Source organism: Bradysia coprophila (genome assembly GCF_014529535.1).
Source record: "Bradysia coprophila strain Holo2 chromosome IV unlocalized genomic scaffold, BU_Bcop_v1 contig_106, whole genome shotgun sequence".
NCBI classification, from domain to species: domain Eukaryota; kingdom Metazoa; phylum Arthropoda; class Insecta; order Diptera; family Sciaridae; genus Bradysia; species Bradysia coprophila.
Genome location: NW_023503372.1, coordinates 4,264,897 through 4,286,182, shown reverse-complemented (window position 1 = coordinate 4,286,182; position 21,286 = coordinate 4,264,897). Strand labels below are relative to the sequence as shown.

General features: G+C 35.7%; 1 protein-coding gene across 1 annotated transcript in view; it reads left to right on the top strand.

Moving 5' to 3' along the window:
* Positions 1-20,370, top strand: part of LOC119071040 (somatostatin receptor type 2-like) — a 48,122-nt gene extending 27,752 nt beyond the window's left edge. Inside the window, exon 2 of the mRNA XM_037175640.1 lies at positions 18,297-20,370. Coding sequence (XP_037031535.1) covers positions 18,338-19,726 — 1,389 coding nt within the window. The 5' untranslated portion in view covers positions 18,297-18,337 and the 3' untranslated portion in view covers positions 19,727-20,370. The remainder of the gene's footprint in view (positions 1-18,296) is intronic.
* Positions 20,371-21,286: the final 916 nt, after the last annotated feature.

Here is a 21,286-nt window from a genome sequence, read left to right as displayed (position 1 = left end):
CGGTAAATTTTCTCGCATTAAATCGTTGACGTACAGTCGAGGTTTAACACTTTAATGAACAGAAAAATGGATCAACAACACTTCCATAAATTTATGGAACGGTGGGTGGGCTGTGAAATTGACATAGAACCAGGTATTTCACTTAACGAAGTGAATGATTGCCATTTCGAGCACACATGTGGTTAGTGGTTGCAATCTAAAACTTGGTACATACATAAATACCATGTGGAATTGAAAAAGGGCGTGATTCAGAATTAAATCCTCTAATGCGGAGCAGAAATCGTTCTTAGAGTGGATGTGATATCCAGAATTTATTTCAGAACATTTATGAGAGAAAACATTTCGTCGATGAACATATTTTCCATTAAGTGAGCTGACACAACATCTGAGGGTTTAGCACCTTTAAAAAACTATGCAAACTGGTCAAACTTCTGCCACATGATTTCGTTACTTATTCTGAAAAATGTCTCTTGCATGAAAGAAGAATTTGAGGTTATTTCGTTTGGGTTGGGTTTTATTTTCATATTTGTGATGTCTGGGTTTTTCTCGTTTTCGAACTTCATCGAAGAGCTCGACATCATAGCAACTTCTAGTCATCTGTTATTGGCAAGAACGACAAAAATAAATGATGAGTTCAGTCTAGATTTTATTTATAGTTGTATAGTCAAGCTAAAGAAGTATAAAACCTGGTATCTAACATTAAGCGATACTTTAAACAAAAGAAGTAACAGATGTAATTGTTATAATCTCTTGCTGTTTTGCAAAAAGTTTTTGCCTTTTTGAAAAATCAAATCAGTTATTGATTTGTTATTGGACAGAATTGCCTGCTAGTTCGGTCAATAAACGTGTTAAAAGAGGAAATATATCACTATGAGACACTAACTACTTTTAAGTTTCAAGTTCTTTGATTTTTTATGGATTTTCTTAAAATCAAGGAAATTGAAATATTTGTCAGAAATGGTTCTTCGTTTTCACGAAATTTTCTTGATTTTTGTATTTTTTTGTGAAATTTTCTCGAATTTATTATATTTTCTCAAAAGCAGACAATGCTTGCACTTCATTATTAGAATGTTTCTACTTTGGCTCTCCTTTAAGAGGCATCGGTGCTTTGCTGAAAAGCATACATAGGGCGATTTTTAAATACTGGATTTTAGTTTACTTTTGATGATATCTTTCCATCAGAATTCTTTCTGAAAAATGTACGATCGCAATCCCGACCACGAATGTGGTAGCTTTCAACAGAAAATACATTTGGTTGTAGCAGTGCGTCCGGCTCTGAGAAACGTGAGCAGTTTATGTAAATTTCGTTAAACTGATCACTTTTCTCAGAGCTGGTCAAACGACTACAACCAAATGTATTTTTTGTTGAAAGCTCACACATTCGTGGTCGGAATTGCGGTCGGACATTTCTGAAAAAGGATTCTGATGGAAAGATATCATCAAAGATGAAATACGAGGCACACAAATGTATTCTACAATTTTAGCTTAGTACTGGTGCCTCCTAATAAACAGAACGTGATGGGTCAGGTTTCGGACTACTTTAGGAATATGTCCTAGGATGACATCATAAATGAACTGTCTAATTTTTAGAGTCCCTCTCCCGGTCTGCGTTTTTCCTATACCTAAACAAATTCTTATCATTTTTGTATCACACTCCTTCAATAAAAACAAACGTTCTTTCTGAAAGACACCTAGATTGCAGAGTTCGTTTAATTTTTACAGATATGTAATGGTCCTATCTCACCAGAAATATTGAATCTGTCTCAGTTCATGAGGCATGGACTACTTTTGGAAAAATATTTTCCCGTATTTTCATACATTTTTACAAATTTTCTCAAAAATACTTTAATCAAGGAAAATTCAAGAAAAAAAAGTCCCTGCCATACGGTCCTTTAACTTTTTCAAAGACACTTTTCCATCTTTGCCATAATAAAGAAAAAGCTAAATGATAGCATCAACGAGACCAACATGTTTGTTGTGTATGACGGATGCATAAAGAAGTCGCTGAACACGGCTTTTTCTTTTTTCGATAAACATTACTGTAAAAATTATGCCGCTGCGCTGTTTTACTCTGTCAATTTATAAATTTAATAAATTATTTTGTCAGATAAACGTTGTCGTCTAAAGTATTTGAATGAATCTTAAAGGAAAATAAATTGAAAAAGAAATCGTTTTCCGTTCTCTTACAGTATTACACCTGTCGCCCATTGATTTGTGTTACGCTAAATGAAGGTATTTACTGTGAAAGCTTTTTTTTAAATTATATTTTCTCATGCGAATTATTCCGTGAAAAAACAACTGCAACTGAAACGTTTATTTATGAAAATGTATGCGGTACACGGCAGAGAAATTAAATATTCTTCTGTTTTTTTTTTAAATAAATATATTCAATTTGACCATTTATTTAAATTAAAAATTTGATTCACGTACCGTACCAGGAGCGATTATTAGTGCAATTGTGAATAGAAATTTATTCCCATTGAAAAAACAACAACGTCTATTGAGGCGGATAAATTCAATTTTCTACTATATTTCGAATTTAAATATAAAAAAAAGGTTTAAATTTACAGTGCAAAAAGCTGGTACAACAAAAGTCGATCAATCAGAGAACCATTTATATCACATCACCTACATCGGAACGTGTATCACGAATATAAATGTATATATTCGTGTATATATCCAGATACACATGAAGCGACACAATATAAGGCATGTCGACTACGGCAACCCCCGTACGTAATACATTAAACAATGTTACCACCGCGCCGTGACAAACTTTGTGCACAAATTTAAATTACGATCCAAAAATTGAGTATACCTATTTCACTCGCCGAAGATTTCCTTCGCACGAACGGTAAAATGCGCTGGTATTTTATTCCAATGTAGTAAAAACAGGGTATGGCCTGATGTCGATGCGTTGAAGATATATATCGACCGTTTCTTTGTCTCTAGTATCATTGTTTTATTCAACTAAGATCCGTTGAGTAAAAATTTAATTTTGATATTACCAAGGCAGATATATGGTGAGGTATTTACATTCAGACGCGCGGCCGGGTACGTGACATCTTTTAAAATTGTTGACTATGATTTCCTTGAATTGCACAAGATTATATCTCAGAAGATATGGTCCACGTTTCTATGCATTTTTTGGTTTTAACAAAAGGAGGAGATGACATTTGTCTCGAACTTTCCCTCTGCTCTGAAGCTGATTCGGTTATATGTAACATTACCTTCTTACTATATTTATCTTCGTTCAACATCACTAACATCGGATTTATTGCAACGACATCTTCAGCGAAATTCCGAAGCGTCTATAGCGAGTTACATTTGCAGTACAAGGTCTATTTTTGGGAAATATTTTCAAAATTTTTAGAATTTTTTTAGATGTTTAGAAAATTAATTTATCAAAAATACAGTCGGAGACAGTGAAATTTCTCGCTGATCCACACATACAATCAAAACTGCGTATATTTGTTTATCGGGTCGGAGATGTTACACGAACGCGCTCGACCATCCCTGCCGACGGACAAATGCATACACATATAAATCAACAGATCTCACACTTCTTTTGCGTAAAGCTTAGTGTCAGACACCAAAATCTTTTACTTCATTTGTTTGAACAGTGCAATTGGTACATAAGAGAATGAGCAAGAGCTCATCGCTCATACTATTTTAATCTTTGTCGATAACAGATTGCTATCAGTTTCTTGAAGGATCTCTGGTTAGGACCATTATATAAATATCAAACCAAACAGTTCAGTGTACGAGGCTACAAATCGAATTAACTTGAGAATTCTAAGGCTCAACGAAACGATACGATGCTATCTAATGGATTTTTCTCGTCTTTAAAAAAGAAATTGTTCGCCCGATGAAAAGTATGGTATAACTCAATATTAATCATATTTTCATTTCGATTGAATATTTTTTGACTTCAGTCAAAATGAATGTTATTGAAAAGCCTACGCACAATATCAATTTTGACAACACACCTGGCTGTGTGTTCTGCTTTGTTCACTTTTTTTCCTCTTCTTGTCGGTATCTTTGACTAAGAAGTTGTCAATATATAACACCTTTCAATGGTTCTACCTATACGTAACACTATAGATCATCGAGAGAAAAATAAAATCGGTGAACGGTGGCGGTGCGATATGTAAACTTTAGCACATTCAATTTTTCTTTTCTTCAATTTTTTTCTTCTTCTTTCGTTTGGCGATAGAAATAAATGAGAAATCGAAATGGAATTGTGAAAGAAGCATGAATGAGTTTCTCGTATCCACAATTTTCACACATATACGTTTGTATGACTTATGAAAACAATAACAAAAGAACCATCGAAATTAATTTAGCATAAGATATGCACACAATTTTAAATGATTGATAGCTTTCCGTCTGAATTGATGGGAGGAACGGAATAACCGAACGGGAGAAAAGAAATATTTGTTTTTTTATGAAGCGATAAATTTCTAGTTATTTTAAATAAAATATAACGACACAATCGTGATACTGCAAATTCTTGTGAGTGTATACAATATACAATATGGGGACATTCAAAAAGGACGTCCGCGACTAGGGGGTGGGGGGAGGTAGCTGAAAACCGGACAGATTCGGACAACGGGGGGGGGGGGGGGGGGTATTTACGAATTCGGACGTCCACTTTTCAATATATAACAAAATTGTCAAAAGTAACTTAGTAATGGCATGCGGTTAATCATATGACGATAACTTTTATAATTTTATTAACTTAGCCATAATCGTACACCCACCAGCGCCAGAGTTGCGAAAAGAATTCTATTTGTTTGGCATTAATGAACTCTACTCAATGTAGCAAAATCAAATTTCCTTCAAATTTTTATGCTTAACATCTACAATACCACTTAAGGTGATGTAAATTTTGAGCTGCTGAGAAAATAGGCTATGTGCATTTGACGTACATACACATACACAATTTTAATAATATTGTTAATACCATTTTACAATAGCTGTTTTCAAGATGTCATAGGATGTAACTTCCAGTTTAGGCACAAATTAATAACACTATTTGTCGTAACGAAGCAATTTCATCATTTGTTTATAGCGGAAAAGGTTTTTTTTTCACACTGGTGCGTAAAGTTCGAGTTACGAAAACAGTTTTTTGAACTTCGGATTTTGCACCACGTGTATTTCCAAAAACGCAAGTTTGCCGAAGTGCTAGTACTTAACTTTCGACTTCTATTAACGTTTCGCTAATTTTTGTAATATGTGAATCATTAAAAAAGGTGGAAAATTTCATTTTTCGGACGTCCACCGGGGGGGGGGGGGTGGTATCGAAAAGTGGACACATTCGGACAGGGGATGGGGGGGTGTCGAAAATATCGGAAAAACAGCGGACGTCCTTTTTGAATGTCCCCTATGCTGGAATGTTCTCATTTTCTTCGTTTTTAGCCCCGTACGAAATACTGTTATACGACTTTTATACTGTTTGTTACGGTATGGGAAGATTAAAATATTGAGACGGTATGGCTCAGTGGTTACGTACAAGCCTTGCACCAAAATGATCCAGGTACGAATCCCGTGTCAGTCAATTTTATATTGAATTCATGTAGTAATTATATCGAATTGGTAGCGTAATAAAGTTCACTTAAGCCTCATAATTTGGGTAGTTCATGTGTGTTTGGTGACTGCAACGATGTACGCACTGAATGACGAATGACTCGTATGACGTACCCCAAATACGATGAATTTGTGTGCAATAATGTCTAGCCTACATTTGGGCGAGATATCAATTAGGAACTTGGCTTTCCGCAAAGAGTATTTGACACTTGTTATTAACTATTCCTGAGCTAAGGTCTTCTTAGTGTTTGAAGGTCTTTCAAGCATATCTACATCAAAATAAGCGGTTGAAATGAAATGGCAAATGATGGAAAACGGGTGAATGGAATCGTGAGTTAGTGCCATGGGATTGGGAGGCTACTCGACCCTAAGGGTTTTTTTGCATATAAATCGAATAAGTTTCATCCGATGTTACTAATTTTGGTTCTATTTGGAAGGTAATTGAGTACCAATGTTTTTAAAGAAGTTTTAATCTTGGTTCCTCGGACTAATGCCTCTACGTGGCACTTCATAAATGATTCTTGCTCATAAATCGATTATACTTCATCCGACTTTGCTAATTTTTGTTTCATTTGTACACACGCAATAGTATTACGTAAGTTAAAGCCTGAATAAGTAACTCGATAAATATGTGCTCTGTGAAGATGAAACTATTTTTTTACCTCATTTAGACAGTACAATGGGGGGTAGAACATAGTTTTAACATTTTAGATCGCGTATTTCTTTAAGTTCTTTAAGATTTCATTTTGATGACAGCACTGAAAAAACGTTACGTGATTTATGAAGGATCGCTAGGTGTATGGTTTCGTACGGGACTAACATCGCAGCGTTTGCTACGTTCTCTACTCGTCTTTTATGGATAACTCGAAACGAGATAGAAATTTTTTGGGATTTGAATCGGCATACACAAAGAGATGATTTATTTTTTCAACAATTTTTTCTTCAACTTTAGCAATTTTACAGTTATATGGTCCAAGTTGTATCATGGACAAGATAAATTGACGGGGGATTTAATAAACAAAAAAAAGGAAAAACAAACAAACATATTGAAAAATGTGAGATATGTTTCATACGATGTAGAAACATCGAAAGTAAAGAAGTACCAGCAATTTGCGCAAATAAATGTTTGAAGTGGTTTTAGGTAGCTGGTAAGTTAGAATTATGGAATGCCGAAAAAGAAAAATTTCATTGTTTAAACAGCACTTTCGCAAACATAACGTTGAAGTCATTCAAAAAAGGACGCCCTTATAAAAGTGGGTCTTGTGATTGGCATAGCATGAAAATATGTAGAAGCTGTGTATATGAGGGAAGACTGTTTTAACTTGTTGTGTCATGTCTTTGTTTAGATAAAAGGAATGCTTTACACTTTTGTGAGAAAATGAGACTGATAAATCTTAATTTAGTTAAAAGCATTATTTGAAACAATAGGACCCATCGTTTAAGATTTACAAAAGGTAGAAAACATTCAAATTTTTTGTGAAGTTTGATATATATATATATCCGTCTGATATGTTAGTTAATTTTGTCCACATGTAACTCTAACAGTAAGCTTTCTTTAATTGAAATAAATTTACGTTTTTTTAACTGTTTATAACCGTCAAGCGAATCTCCACATATTTCGAGAAGATAAGTTAGCATGCAGTTACAGCCAGCTCTCTGTTATTGATTACGACGACAAAAAGTTAACTTTAAGCTCATGCCCAATGTCCATATATTAAAAAAAAACTGCCGAGGACTTGCTAAATAGTCTTATAGGCTATTCATCTGTTATTTACAACGACTACAACAGTAAATGATTAGCTATGACTAATGCATTCTTATGTAGCAAAACTTATGTTTCAACAAATGAAGTAGAAGATTTCGCAAAAATCTCTTGAAAAAATTCGATGATTAGAAGTCACAGATTCGATCATTGTATTAGTGATATGCTCGCCGTCTGTGACAGGGAATTGCGGGAAATGGTGAAATTTGAAAATTTACTAAAAACAATCGAGCAAGAATCATTTCCACGGTGATTTATTTGTTTTGAAATTGTATCGAAAGTTGTAAAAAGTTCATTAAAAATATGAAAACTTTAATTTTTCTAAAATCATCAACCGATTTTAAGATTTTACTCTTTTCAGTTTAGCTCCAGAATTTTATGTAAAAAAATCCAATGTCCACTTATTGAACGAATGAAACGTGAAATACTTACACTGAAGAGTATAACAATTTTCAAAAAAATACTCAACACATTTATTATTTTTGATTAAACTCCAAACTTCTTAGAAAAATATTTTAAACAAGGTAGATGCTAGTCGCCCGTACGGGCGAATAGCGTCAGTAGTATAAGTAGACTATTCGTCCGTACGTGCGAATAGTTTTAGTATTATAGGCATACTAATCGACCGTACGGACGAATAGTCTCAATATTATAAGAATACTAATCGACCGTACGGGCAAATAGTGTCAGTATTATAAGGATGCCGGCCGGCCAAACATCATCACTGTGGCAGGTGGCTGTACGTGCGATTAGCATCCTTATAATACTGACACTATTTCTTTGAAAAACATTATACTTAAATAAAGTTGAATAAGCGAAATGATATATGTATCGCCACCGTTTACAATCATGATCGTCACCACAGCCAAAAAGTACGTGCCCAGAAGATATAGGAAGGAATTCAAATGAATGAGTTGGATTTTACTATATTTTTCGATCAAAGAGAAGTAACAGGCACATATAGCTTAAGAGAAATTTTAATAGGAAGGAATACATTCCGTGCTGGTGCTGGTGCGAAGAGAGCAACCGTCTGTACTGCTGCACAATGAGGTTAAGGAAAATTAAAGTCCCGGAGCAGCTAAGGAGCTTCTAAAATAATTGGATGAAACGAGGAAGAAAAAGTTGACTCAAACAGTTGAAAGCATGGACATGCAGATCGAGCAGAATAGCATGAGCTTTGATTCGAAAAAAAAAACGAAAATGAAACCGAATAGAATCGCACGAAAATTGGTACAAACGTTAAAAGCTCCGCACGACAGAGATTTCCTGAGCCGGATAACCAAAAAAATCGTGATTTCCGAAAAAAGACACCAAAAGGAGTAGCGAAATCTCCAGATGTTTCTCCACGACGAGGCTCTAAATATCATGAAAAACGGATGAGCTAGTGGATCCGATTCGATCCACCCAGAATTTCTGAAGAATTCTGGACCCAGATGCAGAACATAGCTAGCAGGCTTCTTCACGAACATAATCAAGACGAACATCCCACCACGAGCGTTCAAAGTAACAAAAGTAATGGCACTTCTAAAACCGAACAAGAACGAAGGAAAACCAGAAACGCTAAAATTAATGGAACGTGTCCTGTACAACCGAATGGAAATTGAAAAAATCCTGCTAGATGACCAAGGTGGTTTCCGTACCGGACATAGATGCGATGACCAGGTCCTTTCACTCACCAATTACATCGAAACTGCACACGCAAATTTCGCAAGTTTTTGTACGCCGATGACAAAGCATATGCGTTCCACCACAAAAAAAATTCCAAGAATTGAACAAAACATTGAACGAAGACATGGTAAATTACGTTTAATACTGCCGGAAGTGGAGATTAATTCCAAACGCATCGAAAACCGTCGCATCGGCCTTTCACCTGAACAACCGCGCAGACTCCTTAGAGCTAAGAATCTGGTTCAACGTCTCGTGTCTAAAACATGAATTCAATCCAGCCTATTTGGGAGTCACGCTCGACCGTTCGCTAACTTTGAAACAAGAAGAAAATCAGCACAAGAAAAAACTTGCTGAACAAATTAACCGGCACCACTTGGGGTGTATCCGCATCGTGCCAACAAACAATGAATACGATAAATACTGCTGCTCCTCGTGGATAAACAGCGCACACACACAAAAAGTAGACACACAACTCGACGAAGCCATTGAATCGTAACTGGTACGGTCGGATCCAAACCTCTGCCATGGCTCTACGCTCTCTGTGATAAAGCACCACCAGAAGTAAGAAGGCAACACGCTTTTCTAGAGAATACCAAAAAGTCCTGTCGATTCCCAACATACCTCTCGGCTGTAATTCCGGAAACCGTCTATCGCCACAGCAACGCAAGTACTAGTACACGAACACATCTTCGACACCAAAGATTCATAAAAATTGACATGGGCAGACTCTGGTATGCAAATAGTATTTTTCGTCTTCGCCTGGTTAGGACAAGCTTAAGACGTGTCCTGAAAACTTTCTGCTTTCGTCACAAGTCACGAACTACGTTTTCTGTGCCGTAAGGATCATAATGAGACGAAAAACAAAACAAAAACATTACAACAATTTCAGCTTTTCTTAGCAATCACTTTTCGATCGTAGGTGCAGTGACGAAATACGTCGAATTATGATTCTAAGGCCCAGAAACTCACACTGGTGCAATTTAAACAGAATTCGTACGGGCGAATAGTCGTAGTATTATAAGAGTACTATTCGTCCGTACGGGCGAATAGTGTCAGTATTATAAGAATATTACTCGCCCGTACGGGCGAATAGTCCTAGAATTATAAGAATACTATTCGCCCGTAAGGACGAATAGTGTTAGTATTATAACAATGCTATTCGCCCGTACGGGCGAATAGTCACTACGTTTAAACAACAGCTCTTATGAGTTTAGAATTAATATGGTTGAAAATTCACACTTTCAGTGCTACTTGTATAAAATTCAAAAACATTTCCTGCGAAATTCGTTCTCCATTGAATTTGGACGTAAAATTTCACAAATAAAAAAAAAGTGCAGAAAAATTGGAATCAGTTGATATTGACCAAATGGCTTTTTGTCAGTTTCACGATTTCGCTCAAAAAATGTGGCGCGAATGTGGCCACATTTATTTTGAATTATTTTTGAAAATGCAAATTCACCAATAATATTGAATAATCCATGAAAATGATTTGCGAATCCGTAAAGTACAGGTCAATATCATTCTAGATGTGCGTCAAAAAAATCCGAAGTTAGTTGGTTCATGGGCGCATTCGTTCGATGAAGATGGGCGAATGTGCATTTTTTGGGCAAATTCGCTAAGTCTCACGGACGAATTTGTATTTAAACAAAATATTTTCAGAATTTTTTGTTGTGTCACTAGATTGCTATGAGCCTGAAGTCTTCGGATCTGCAAAAATATTTCAAGATTTATTCAATATTGTTGGCGAATTTGCATTTTCAAAAATTGTCATAAAAAAATGTCGCCACATTCGTTTCAAATTATTTAAAACGAATGTGTCCACATTTGCCTTGCAAATGTGATCACATTCGCTTTCAAATTTGAAATAAATGTGAACGAATGCGAAATATGTTCTTTGAAGCAGAATGAATTAAAATGGTTTTTGAAGCATACTAAGATTGTATGTTAGAAATAAGTTTCAAGAATATAAGCTCGAGTGTTGGTTAAACACGAATTGGTTAAATATATTTGATTTTTTTGTGGTTAATTACGTTCGAATTTTGGGAGCACAATTTATTTAGCCTGGTTTCTCCAGACAAACACTAGAAAAAAATGTTGGTCTCATGAAGATGGTGTAAATACTAACTTTATTCAGCGTGAGTTATACGTAATTTTTGAAACAAAAGCTTTTTACTTTTGCTTTATAGATTGAGAGTTTATAGAGTAAAAAACGAAATTAATTAATTGTTTAATGTACGGTGCAAGTTTTATCATTCATGTTTCGTTGGTTCTATTAGTACCACCGTTAAACTTGTGGGTATACAGGGCTCAGAAACGATAGAGTCTAGAGTAAAATTAAAGAAGTCATCGGCTGTTTCGTTGATTTTTTTAGACAATAAAGTTTACAAACGTTGAAGCTCTATAAATCAAAGAGCTATATCGAAGTTACAATAAGTCTCGAAATGGATTAACGTTATGAACCTTTTTGCTGAGATTTAATTTTTGTTAAAATACCAAATATAAACATTTCCCGCAACTCCCGGGTTAATTTGAAAATTTAAAATGAGATGACAGTTTCTTTTTTAAAACAATCATCAAAGTAAACGACCAGTTCTGACTGATGCTTTCTACGGTAAAGGAAAAAACATGTTCAAAGCAATGAAGTAAAAGATTTTGAAATCATTATTTAAAAACATAGCTAACGCCGACCCGTACGAAACACCAATTTGTATCAAAAGAATTTACTGTGAAACTCTTCATTTCTTTTACTTCATTCTCAACTGAAAAGCTATTCGCGCTTTAAAATCACTTGCATTATCCACTCTTTGCCTTGTTATCATATACAAATAAATTGCCGGAGGCAATATAGACAGCCCCGTACGAAGTCAACTTTCATAAATTCCTATTTAAACAGCTATATACCGCTATATTTACCTATATTTTCCTATAAATAAACATTTCACAGATGAATATGCTATTATATAGCTCTATATGCCTGTATAAAGCTCAATATAGGTGAATATAGATATATATAGATGTCCATATATGGAATGCCTGAAACACCCCACACACATAACCAATTACTTTTATGTTAACAGAAACTCTTTATGTACCATTTTTCCCAAGATATATCACTTTTATTAAAATCCAATATGGCCACCGGCAGCCATTTTGTTAGGAGACCGGAAATTTTACCGACGCTTTACATTCGTACATTCGACACCTTTCAAACAAAAAAAAATTCATGAAATTCGGTCAAAATTTACTCGAGATATTGACAAAATACTCCACGTTCACTGTACGGCCGAGTAGCCAGATAAGAGCTCACTCCAAGAGACCTAGCTCACGTTCCGGAGAACATAATTTCATAAACTTTTTTTTCCCTGATTGGTACGGTCAATACCTATCTAATAAAGCTAAAACAGACGAAATATGTTCAAATGTGGCCGACCTACAAGCTTGCCGCCCTGTGCCTGTTTCACACCAAGGGGTCTAACTAACGAGTCGGTCATCCGATTTCCATAAACTTTTTTTTGTCGATCGGTATTGTAAATACCTTTTATTTGACGTATCACTTACAAGTGTAACGTTTAAATGTCCGGATATATCTTCGAAAAACCGTAAAGCACTTATTGGGCCACAGCTCGGGAGGGGTCGATCCAAAATCACTCATACTCGAGCTTAGCCTGTCTTTTGACATAACCAAACGGGAAAAAAAAGAATTTTCAAAATCGGATGCGTTTTACTCAAGTTATCGTGCAGACAGACGGACAGACGGACATTTTTTTTCACTGATTTGGCATCTCTAGACAACCACAATAGGTTTCCCTTACTCAGGGAGTCCAATTCGACGTGTTACAAACGTATACGTAAACCTATAAGACCCCAGTACTTCATACGGGTCTAAAAACAGAGATTAGCAAATGAAGTAATAGATCCAATACATAAACTGCGGCTAGTAAAAGGCAGGTACAAAATCTTTGAATTCATTAATTTCAATTCATTAGTCTCTCTAATATTCATTATCAATTGCGTCTCTGAAATCTATGTTGTCTCCTGTACATACTTATTAAGCAAATTATATCGCTATAAAAAACTTGAAGGCTTTAAGGCAATTTTTTTATGAATAGCTACATTCTAAGCTCAAAAATTATTAAACACATCTCAAGAACGCACTACAAACAGTCACTAAGGCCCTCTTCGACACAGCTGTAGAAATTTTCTCATATTTCATCTCATCTCATCTCATATTTTCTTGGTGCATTTGAGACTGAACCTATCTTGCCCGTTTTTCTTCTATATACTCACTTCTAACTCATGGGATCCTACACCGATCTAACGCCCTATGTGGTATTGGGTCCAGGAATGAATGTGTACAGATGTAGAAAAGGCGATTGTTACGTTGATTGGTGAATTATGATTCACTTCAGATATATACTCTTCAATGAGTATTTAGAAGCGAAACGAGCAAGATAGGTTCAGTCTTAAATGTACTAACGTTTTAAATGCTGAATATAATGCTACTTCGTTCCGATTTTATTTATAGATGGTAGCTTACTGATTTCTATATAAATAAATGAATCAAATTTCAGCAGATGATCACAAGTTGTTTACGTGTTCGTTAGAGATTAAGCAAAGCAAAAGCATTGAGATTTTCGTTGTGAATTGTTAGAAGAGAGGACAAAGTTTCTGAACTATTTTAACAATTATTAATTCAATAATTTTGACTCATGTTTTGAACTTTATAAGGCAACCGATGGTAACGTTATTTGTTGTCGTTCCTACAGCATGAACTGATAAAGTATGCTTCATATTACATTATTCAGTAAACAACACAGAACTCAAGAATTAAATTTAAACTTTGAGCCACGCATTGTTCCCTTTAAATGTAAATGGAATGTTTTCGTCCGAACGTATTTAATTGCACATCATTGCGCACAGAAAACTTTCACACTTGGTCTTCTCGCTCATAAGTTAGTAGACCCAAAAAGCCGCAATATGCAACCGACACACTCACTCCTCGAGGTGAGTATTGTTATGAGACACAAATATTGATGTCTCTGTGGCAACGTCAAACAACCAATGAGTTTAATTTCATTAAATACACACAGTTGAATGTAAGTCCGCGGCTTAAATCATGGCCCTACGTTAGTGAAGGGCCGTGACGCAAGTCCGTTTACACTGAAAAATTTGACAAAATTTTTTTTCCGCAGGACTGAGGAACATATATACACGAACTTTTTGACTTTTCCCCCTTTGCTCCTACTACCCCCCAAAGTATTGAATTCGTAATCTGGGCGTCCATACGAGCTATCACACGCCTCATAAGGTTAAGATTTGACCGAGATATTGAATTTCAAAACTTGAAAATTGTGAAATATATTCTTTTAAAGAATGGAATTCAAACGGAAGAAAGCCTAATCAACATCTCAACATCTGCCACTTGTGACGCAAACTTTTATATTATAATTTTCTTCCTAAAATTTTTCTGGTAGGATTTTTGTTGATAAAACTTTCGCGTACTTTCCTCATCAGCTGCCATTTGTGACGCATACCTTTTTGCGTGTAGAATCTGTTAGCGTGACCTACACCGATATCAGTTCTTTTGTAAGTGGATAACAAGACTTGCGTCACACCTCCTCTGTAAGTGGTTTTGGGCGATGAAAAGATGTCATCAAAAATGAAATACGATACACACAAATGTCGGCTACAATTTTAGCTAAGTAACTATAAGTGCCTCTTAAAGTTTGTGCCCATGGTCACTACAAGTAAGGTCAAAAGAATAATATAAGGTCAATTAATATACAAGTGTGTAGATTAGCTGTACCATTTAACAAAATTTGGCAAATATTGCCATTTGAGGCTTTTAGTTATCATTTGTACAGAGCCAGTGAGACATGAAACTTTTAATTTTGTTAACATTGACGTGGAAATTTGCGCTTTCCTCGAAAGGCTGCGCCGTTGGTCATTATAAGGGTCGACTAACATTACACGTAGATTGCAATGGTGATAGATACTATCCAAGAGTATTCGATGCTAAGGAAGTTACCTGTGAACTTAACGAACTTAATAATACGTCGTGGATGGATAATATTGAGTCAATTTTGGCTACCGGCTGCTCTTTCGACAAATTTTACTTATTCAAAAACTGTACATCGGTTTATCTCAGGAATGCTCCTGATCCGATACAAAGGGAGACGTTCAGTGAAATGAAAAAATTGAGTTTTATCCGGCTTGACTCGAGTAGTGAAATGCAGGCATCAGCTTTTTCGGAACCTCCGAATTTGCGAGAAGTGACAATTATGAATCACGAACTAAATATGAATTCATTGATGTTCCGAAACGCACATCAACTGAAAATTTTACATATCCATTACTCATATGGTTTATTGTTACCACGCGGACTTTTTAGCGATTTAAGTGGTTTGGAAGTGTTAAGACTTGGAAAATTTGGATATGTTTCTTCTTCAAGTTTAAATGATATCGATTTCACCGGACTAGAAAGTGTGAAGATGTTTAGAATTGATTTCCAAATTTCTAATTTAAATGGAAATTGGTGTCATATTATGAAGAATTTACGATATTTATTTCTGAGCAGAAACGGAATTAAAAACATTGACTCGATAACATTCTCACAAATGGACAATTTGATTGTTTTGAATCTGCATGACAACCGCATCAAACAACTGAATGCAGACATTTTTACTGGATTAACTAATTTGAGGACATTACAACTACAGAAAAACCAAATTAATGAGATCAAAATTGGGGCATTTTCGGGCCTAAAAAGTTTAAAGAAATTGGATTTGTCAGACAATGAACTTACCGCTCTGGATGAACACACTTTCAATGGAATTGATAATTTGCAATATTTGAGTTTGAAAGGTAATCTCATATCGACAATAAATGTTTATACATTTTCCGCTCTACGCAAGTTAATCCAGATGGATTTGAGCAACCAAGATGGACTGGTAACTATTGATTTGAACGCATTTCCACAGTTTATTAATTTGCAGACGAAAACTGTCATTTACACTGCAATAAGTTCGGAACCGGAAGATTTTGAATTGGAGGAAGGGCGATGGTACAGAGACGTTTTTTCTTTCCATAACAATGAAGAAAAGAAGATTATGTCTAGGCTCTTCGGACAATTTGTGATGGACGAAAATCGGAATCAACAAATCGATTTGCATAATTTAACGCAAAATGTAAGAGGTCAATCACTAATTTTCGGCAATTTAGATCTGTCGAATAACGGAACCATATCATTAATTGTCGACTAAAATCAACTATGGACAAAATATTCTGATGTTGTAATCAAGTTATTTTAATGGATACTAATAAACGACCGATAAATTAATTCAAAACTACCGATAAAAAATAATAAAATACCGATAGAAATGAGGTACATATCGATGGCACCTCCACCATTTATGACTGAGTATTTCTCTAAGAGTAATTATACCTAGAGAGGAAATTTCGAACAAAGTTACGTTAAATATGTGGTCTCAACATGAAATACGAAATGTTTATTGGTATGTGTTTGCCCTCTTAATTAAGAATTAATTACTGTCGAAAGCGTCAACATATATTGGTGTAAAATTATACGAAATGTGTATCTTATACAAATTAATGTTGGGACCACATATCGTCATACAGATTTCCTCTCTGGGTACAATTACTCTAAGGGTACAAGGGCTTAGCTTCGGACAAGAACCAAAATGGCGCGAAAAATATGGCAGGTTTCGGAACATAATTCTCAGGATTCAAGAGATGTAATACAGCAAGAAGGTGATTAACGGTTAATTTGAACCTTACTTAACAGAAATGTGTTTTCGGATTTATAAAATTACTTGATTTTCACAATTATTTTTCACCTATGCAAGGCAAAAAAATTTTCCACTTTGGCTGAATTTTTTCGGCAGCACATCGAGAATAATCACATAAGTTGCTATATCAAAACCGTTCCTTATGTCGCTGACCACGAAAATATGTTTTCCTTTTTATTAAATTCCTTTTTGTTTCGACGAAATTAAGTAAAATCAAAAATTTTTCTACGACGGCGACCATCTTGTTTTTACAGTATTTCTATGGTGGCCGTCTTCGATGTTCCAGATTCTTTTGTTATTGAAGATACAATGAGCATTTCATTTAAATTCAAAGAGGTGGCGCCATAGTATTTGGTTTATGTCCACAGCTAAACCCTTGTGCGCTCTTAAGTTGAGTCGTTGACATTGTGCCTGAGAGAGTCTCCGCTTCGCTCCGGGGCAATGTGCCGGATCGCTCGACGTGTTAAAACGCTTTTTATGTACAATGAAAATTGGTATTCATTTCGTAAAAAGAAGAATTCTGTAGGGACGAACTAAACTCCTTTACGTTACATTTCGTAGAAGGATGAATCCCCTAGGAACCAACAAAAAGCCTTCATGGCAACAATCTCAACTCAACTCAACAAAATCTTAAGTTGTGCTAAGATATTGCACAATTTTCTTCATGCTATTCACTCTACCTCATCAAAAAGAAACTGAAGAACAAGACATTTTTGCGAAAAGACTGAAGTAGCAGTTGATAGGAGAAGAAATGTTTTGTTCATATGTCAATTCTTCCCCTTTCCATCAAACTTTTAGTTGGATTTATAATATTAACAGGGCAAGTAAAATAAGGAACATGAGGAGTCTGTGTTTCCTTAGAAGCTTTACCTCGGTTCCGGCTGTCCTTCTTACTATTTTTCTGAACTAATGTTTAATACATAATTTCTGGGAGCCACCAATATATAGGTCAAACCTTTGAACGGACCACCATTTGAGGTTTTGAGCTCTTGAGTGCACAAAATCGTGCAATATTTCGTTTTTCATCTAACATTCTTGTTCAGGAAAATAGCAAGGGAAACAGGAGGTGGAACGTTCTTTTACGTTCTTATATCCCTAACCGACCTTAACATATCGAAAGTAATCCCACACATACCTAAAATTAATCCCAAAATTGTATCTGTTATGTGCATTATGCTGAATAGAACAACGACTCATTTCCGTCTAACTGCGAACATTATTGGTTGAATGCACAGTCTCTGTTTTCTCCACACATAACATCATAACAGTTCACCATGAATGTAAGGAAATAAATACGAAACCCATAAAACACGTCCACTATATTCATGTCATCACCATGCATTTCCTGTTGCCATTATCTCGTAATTCTATTTATGCAAAAAAATATCCCATCCACTCTCTACACATGTAATGTTGAAGCTTTAAATGAGATTTCCTAACGTACAATTTGTACTTTCTTCTCGTTACAGATTATTTGTTCGCAGTGTGAAACAGCAATTTCAACACAATAATGGATTATGCAATTTCAACCCATTCAAGTATATCCACAGAATTCTCGTTGCAAAGCTCGCTTCCAGCAATTAATATTATGTCCGACGGATCAACGATACCCTTCTCCGGAACATTTACATCGACAAATAGTACAACAATGCCATATCAGTTCAGTAACGAGCACAATTTAACGCATCCCATAAAGCTATTGAATCGAACAGTGGATGCATACACCTGTCCGTCGAATGTAATGCCAGCAGGCAACCTAATGGCTATGATATTATATGCAATTGTCTGCATCATCGGCCTGTTCGGGAATACGCTAGTCATTTATGTTGTTTTAAGATTTCAAAAGATGAAAACCGTCACGAACATGTATCTGTTGAATTTGGCGATAGCCGACGAATGCTTTCTGATTGGTATACCGTTCCTTGTGGCCACAATGTCCGAGGGACAGTGGAATTTCGGTAAAACAATGTGCAAAGCGTACATGGTCAGCACATCGATAACACAATTCACCTCGTCAATTTTTCTAATTATCATGTCAGCCGATAGATACATAGCAGTGTGTCATCCCATTTCATCGCCAAAGTATCGGTCACCCTTTGTGTCTCGCTGTGTGACATGTGCCGCATGGACAGCGTCTGCTTTAATAATGTTACCCGTTTTACTGTATGCAAATACAATTGAGAGAGGTGAAATGAACAACAATAAAACGTCTTGCATCATCGAGTGGCCCAAAGAGCACGTAGCAGGATCGAACACAACGTTCATATTATATTCCTTTTTTCTCGGTTTTGCCATTCCGTTGAATTTGATTTTTTGCTTTTATTATCTCGTTCTTCGCAAACTCCAGACCGTCGGTCCGAAAGCGAAATCCAAAGAGAAAAAACGGTCGCATCGCAAGGTAACCAAACTTGTCTTGACAGTGATTACGGTATATGTGCTGTGCTGGTTGCCTCACTGGATATCACAGGTGGCACTCGTTAACTCTTCACCAGACACATGCTACACACGACTCGAAATTACAATATTCCTTCTGGTCGGATGCCTCGGTTACAGTAACAGTGCTATGAACCCAATACTGTACGCATTTCTTAGCGATAATTTTAGGAAAAGTTTTCTGAAAGCGTGCACATGTGCAGCGGGTAAGGATTTGAATGCTCAACTGCAAATGGAAAACAGTTTTTTTCCTCGTTTCGGTAAACGAAACTCGGAAAAGTATTGTTCGACAACAAAGACGGCTGGCCATACGAATAATAAAGAAATCGGAAACGAGTCTGCTATCGCTGTTGATGGTGCATCAGCTTCTGTTGCAATAAAAACACCACCGACACCAGCCATTGTTGTCGATCGTCATGATAATCCCATTGTTGAACGACCGCCCGTATTGCATACGGATTTATAGACTTTGTTTTGCCATTCAGCGTTAGATATTATTCAATTTCTTATACGGATAGAGAGAGAGAGAGAGAGAGAGAGAGAGAGAGAGAGGGTTATGTTTCCAGCGCAATGCATTGGAATTTAATATTGGATATTTGTTGAAAGAATCAAAAAATTTGAATATTTGAGAGAAATTTGTTATTTTAGTACTTAAAATGTTTGCATTTTGTTCCCAAGAAGAAGAAATAGCTTAAATATTTAGTCGTTTAGGATAACGGATAACGATAACACAGTGGAACATCAGCTGATTTCAAGTGGATCCATAAATGTTCACATTTTCCAATTTCGATAAATAGTTTAAGGGAGCGAGAGCTTAAAAATCAAATTCATCTCAAAATGTATTTTATAGTGTTAGTGGGGAGTGTGTACACAGACAAATTGTCAACAACGAAATTCTTAAAAATGAAAATGATGGGAGCTTCGGAACAGATTGAATTTTACCAGAAATGAACAAGAAAATTGAAAATCTGAAAATTTACGAACAGAGGGGGAAGCAAATTAGTTTTGGAGAAAAAAAAAATTGTTTCCTAGAAATGGAAAACCGTTTTTCCAGCCGGAAAAGCCATTTATATGAAAACATTCGAAGTTGGATATCTCCGAGACTGCAATATCTTTTTGAAGAATTTCTTTTGTAGTGTAAAGTAGAGCTCAAAGCCGATATTTCGTAAGCAAAGGATCTTGCAAAAACATTTTCCTTTTACGAGTTTTGCAAAGTAGTTGCTACTTCAGGCTGGTTGTATTGAATGAATGTATTTTTGAAGTAACCATAACAGGGTAGAAAACTTTTGTCACAGATAGTTTGCGAGCCTTTGAATTTGCCATTGTTTTAGGAAATTTGTTAACTATCTCTTGGATGGTGCTTACAAATACAGAATTTTCAAATGAAAAAGTTAAAAGGCACGATGGTACTCAAAGAGTAAAAACGGTGTAGCGGGTTGTATGTGCGACGTAAAAAGTTCACTTGTGCAACGAAGTGCACACAACGTTTTCCGTAATGAACAAAAAGTGGTTTTCTGCTATTCACGAATGGAAACTCGCTCGTTGTGATTGTCGATCGAGTTGCAAAACTTTCCTGAACGGGTTTACAGTGAAGACAGTTAATTAATATTTTAAATCAACCGACCAAGGCTGTGTAATGTTGAGGCTCAAGAGATTTACACCAGATTCATGTTTTTAATTGAAAATACACGGGAAACACAACACTCGTATTCGTATGGACAAACTTGTACTTTGATACAATGCACATTGTGCAATAAACAGACTACCATTTCATAAGTGAAAATATTTGCTTTGTTTTTTCGTTGTTCTCTTCACCGCCTGTAGCTAAAAGGAATGTATATTTAGGTACGTACGAAATTAAACAGTTCTTTTCAGCAGGAAAGAAGATAATCCATCCATTTGTAAAGTTTATGCCAGAATGTGACCTACAACTTTGTAAAAGCAAATGAGAGAGACATGAATGAATTTATGAAGTTTTTTCAAGTTTTTTTTACAACATTTAGTTTGCTTTACATCAAAAAGAAAA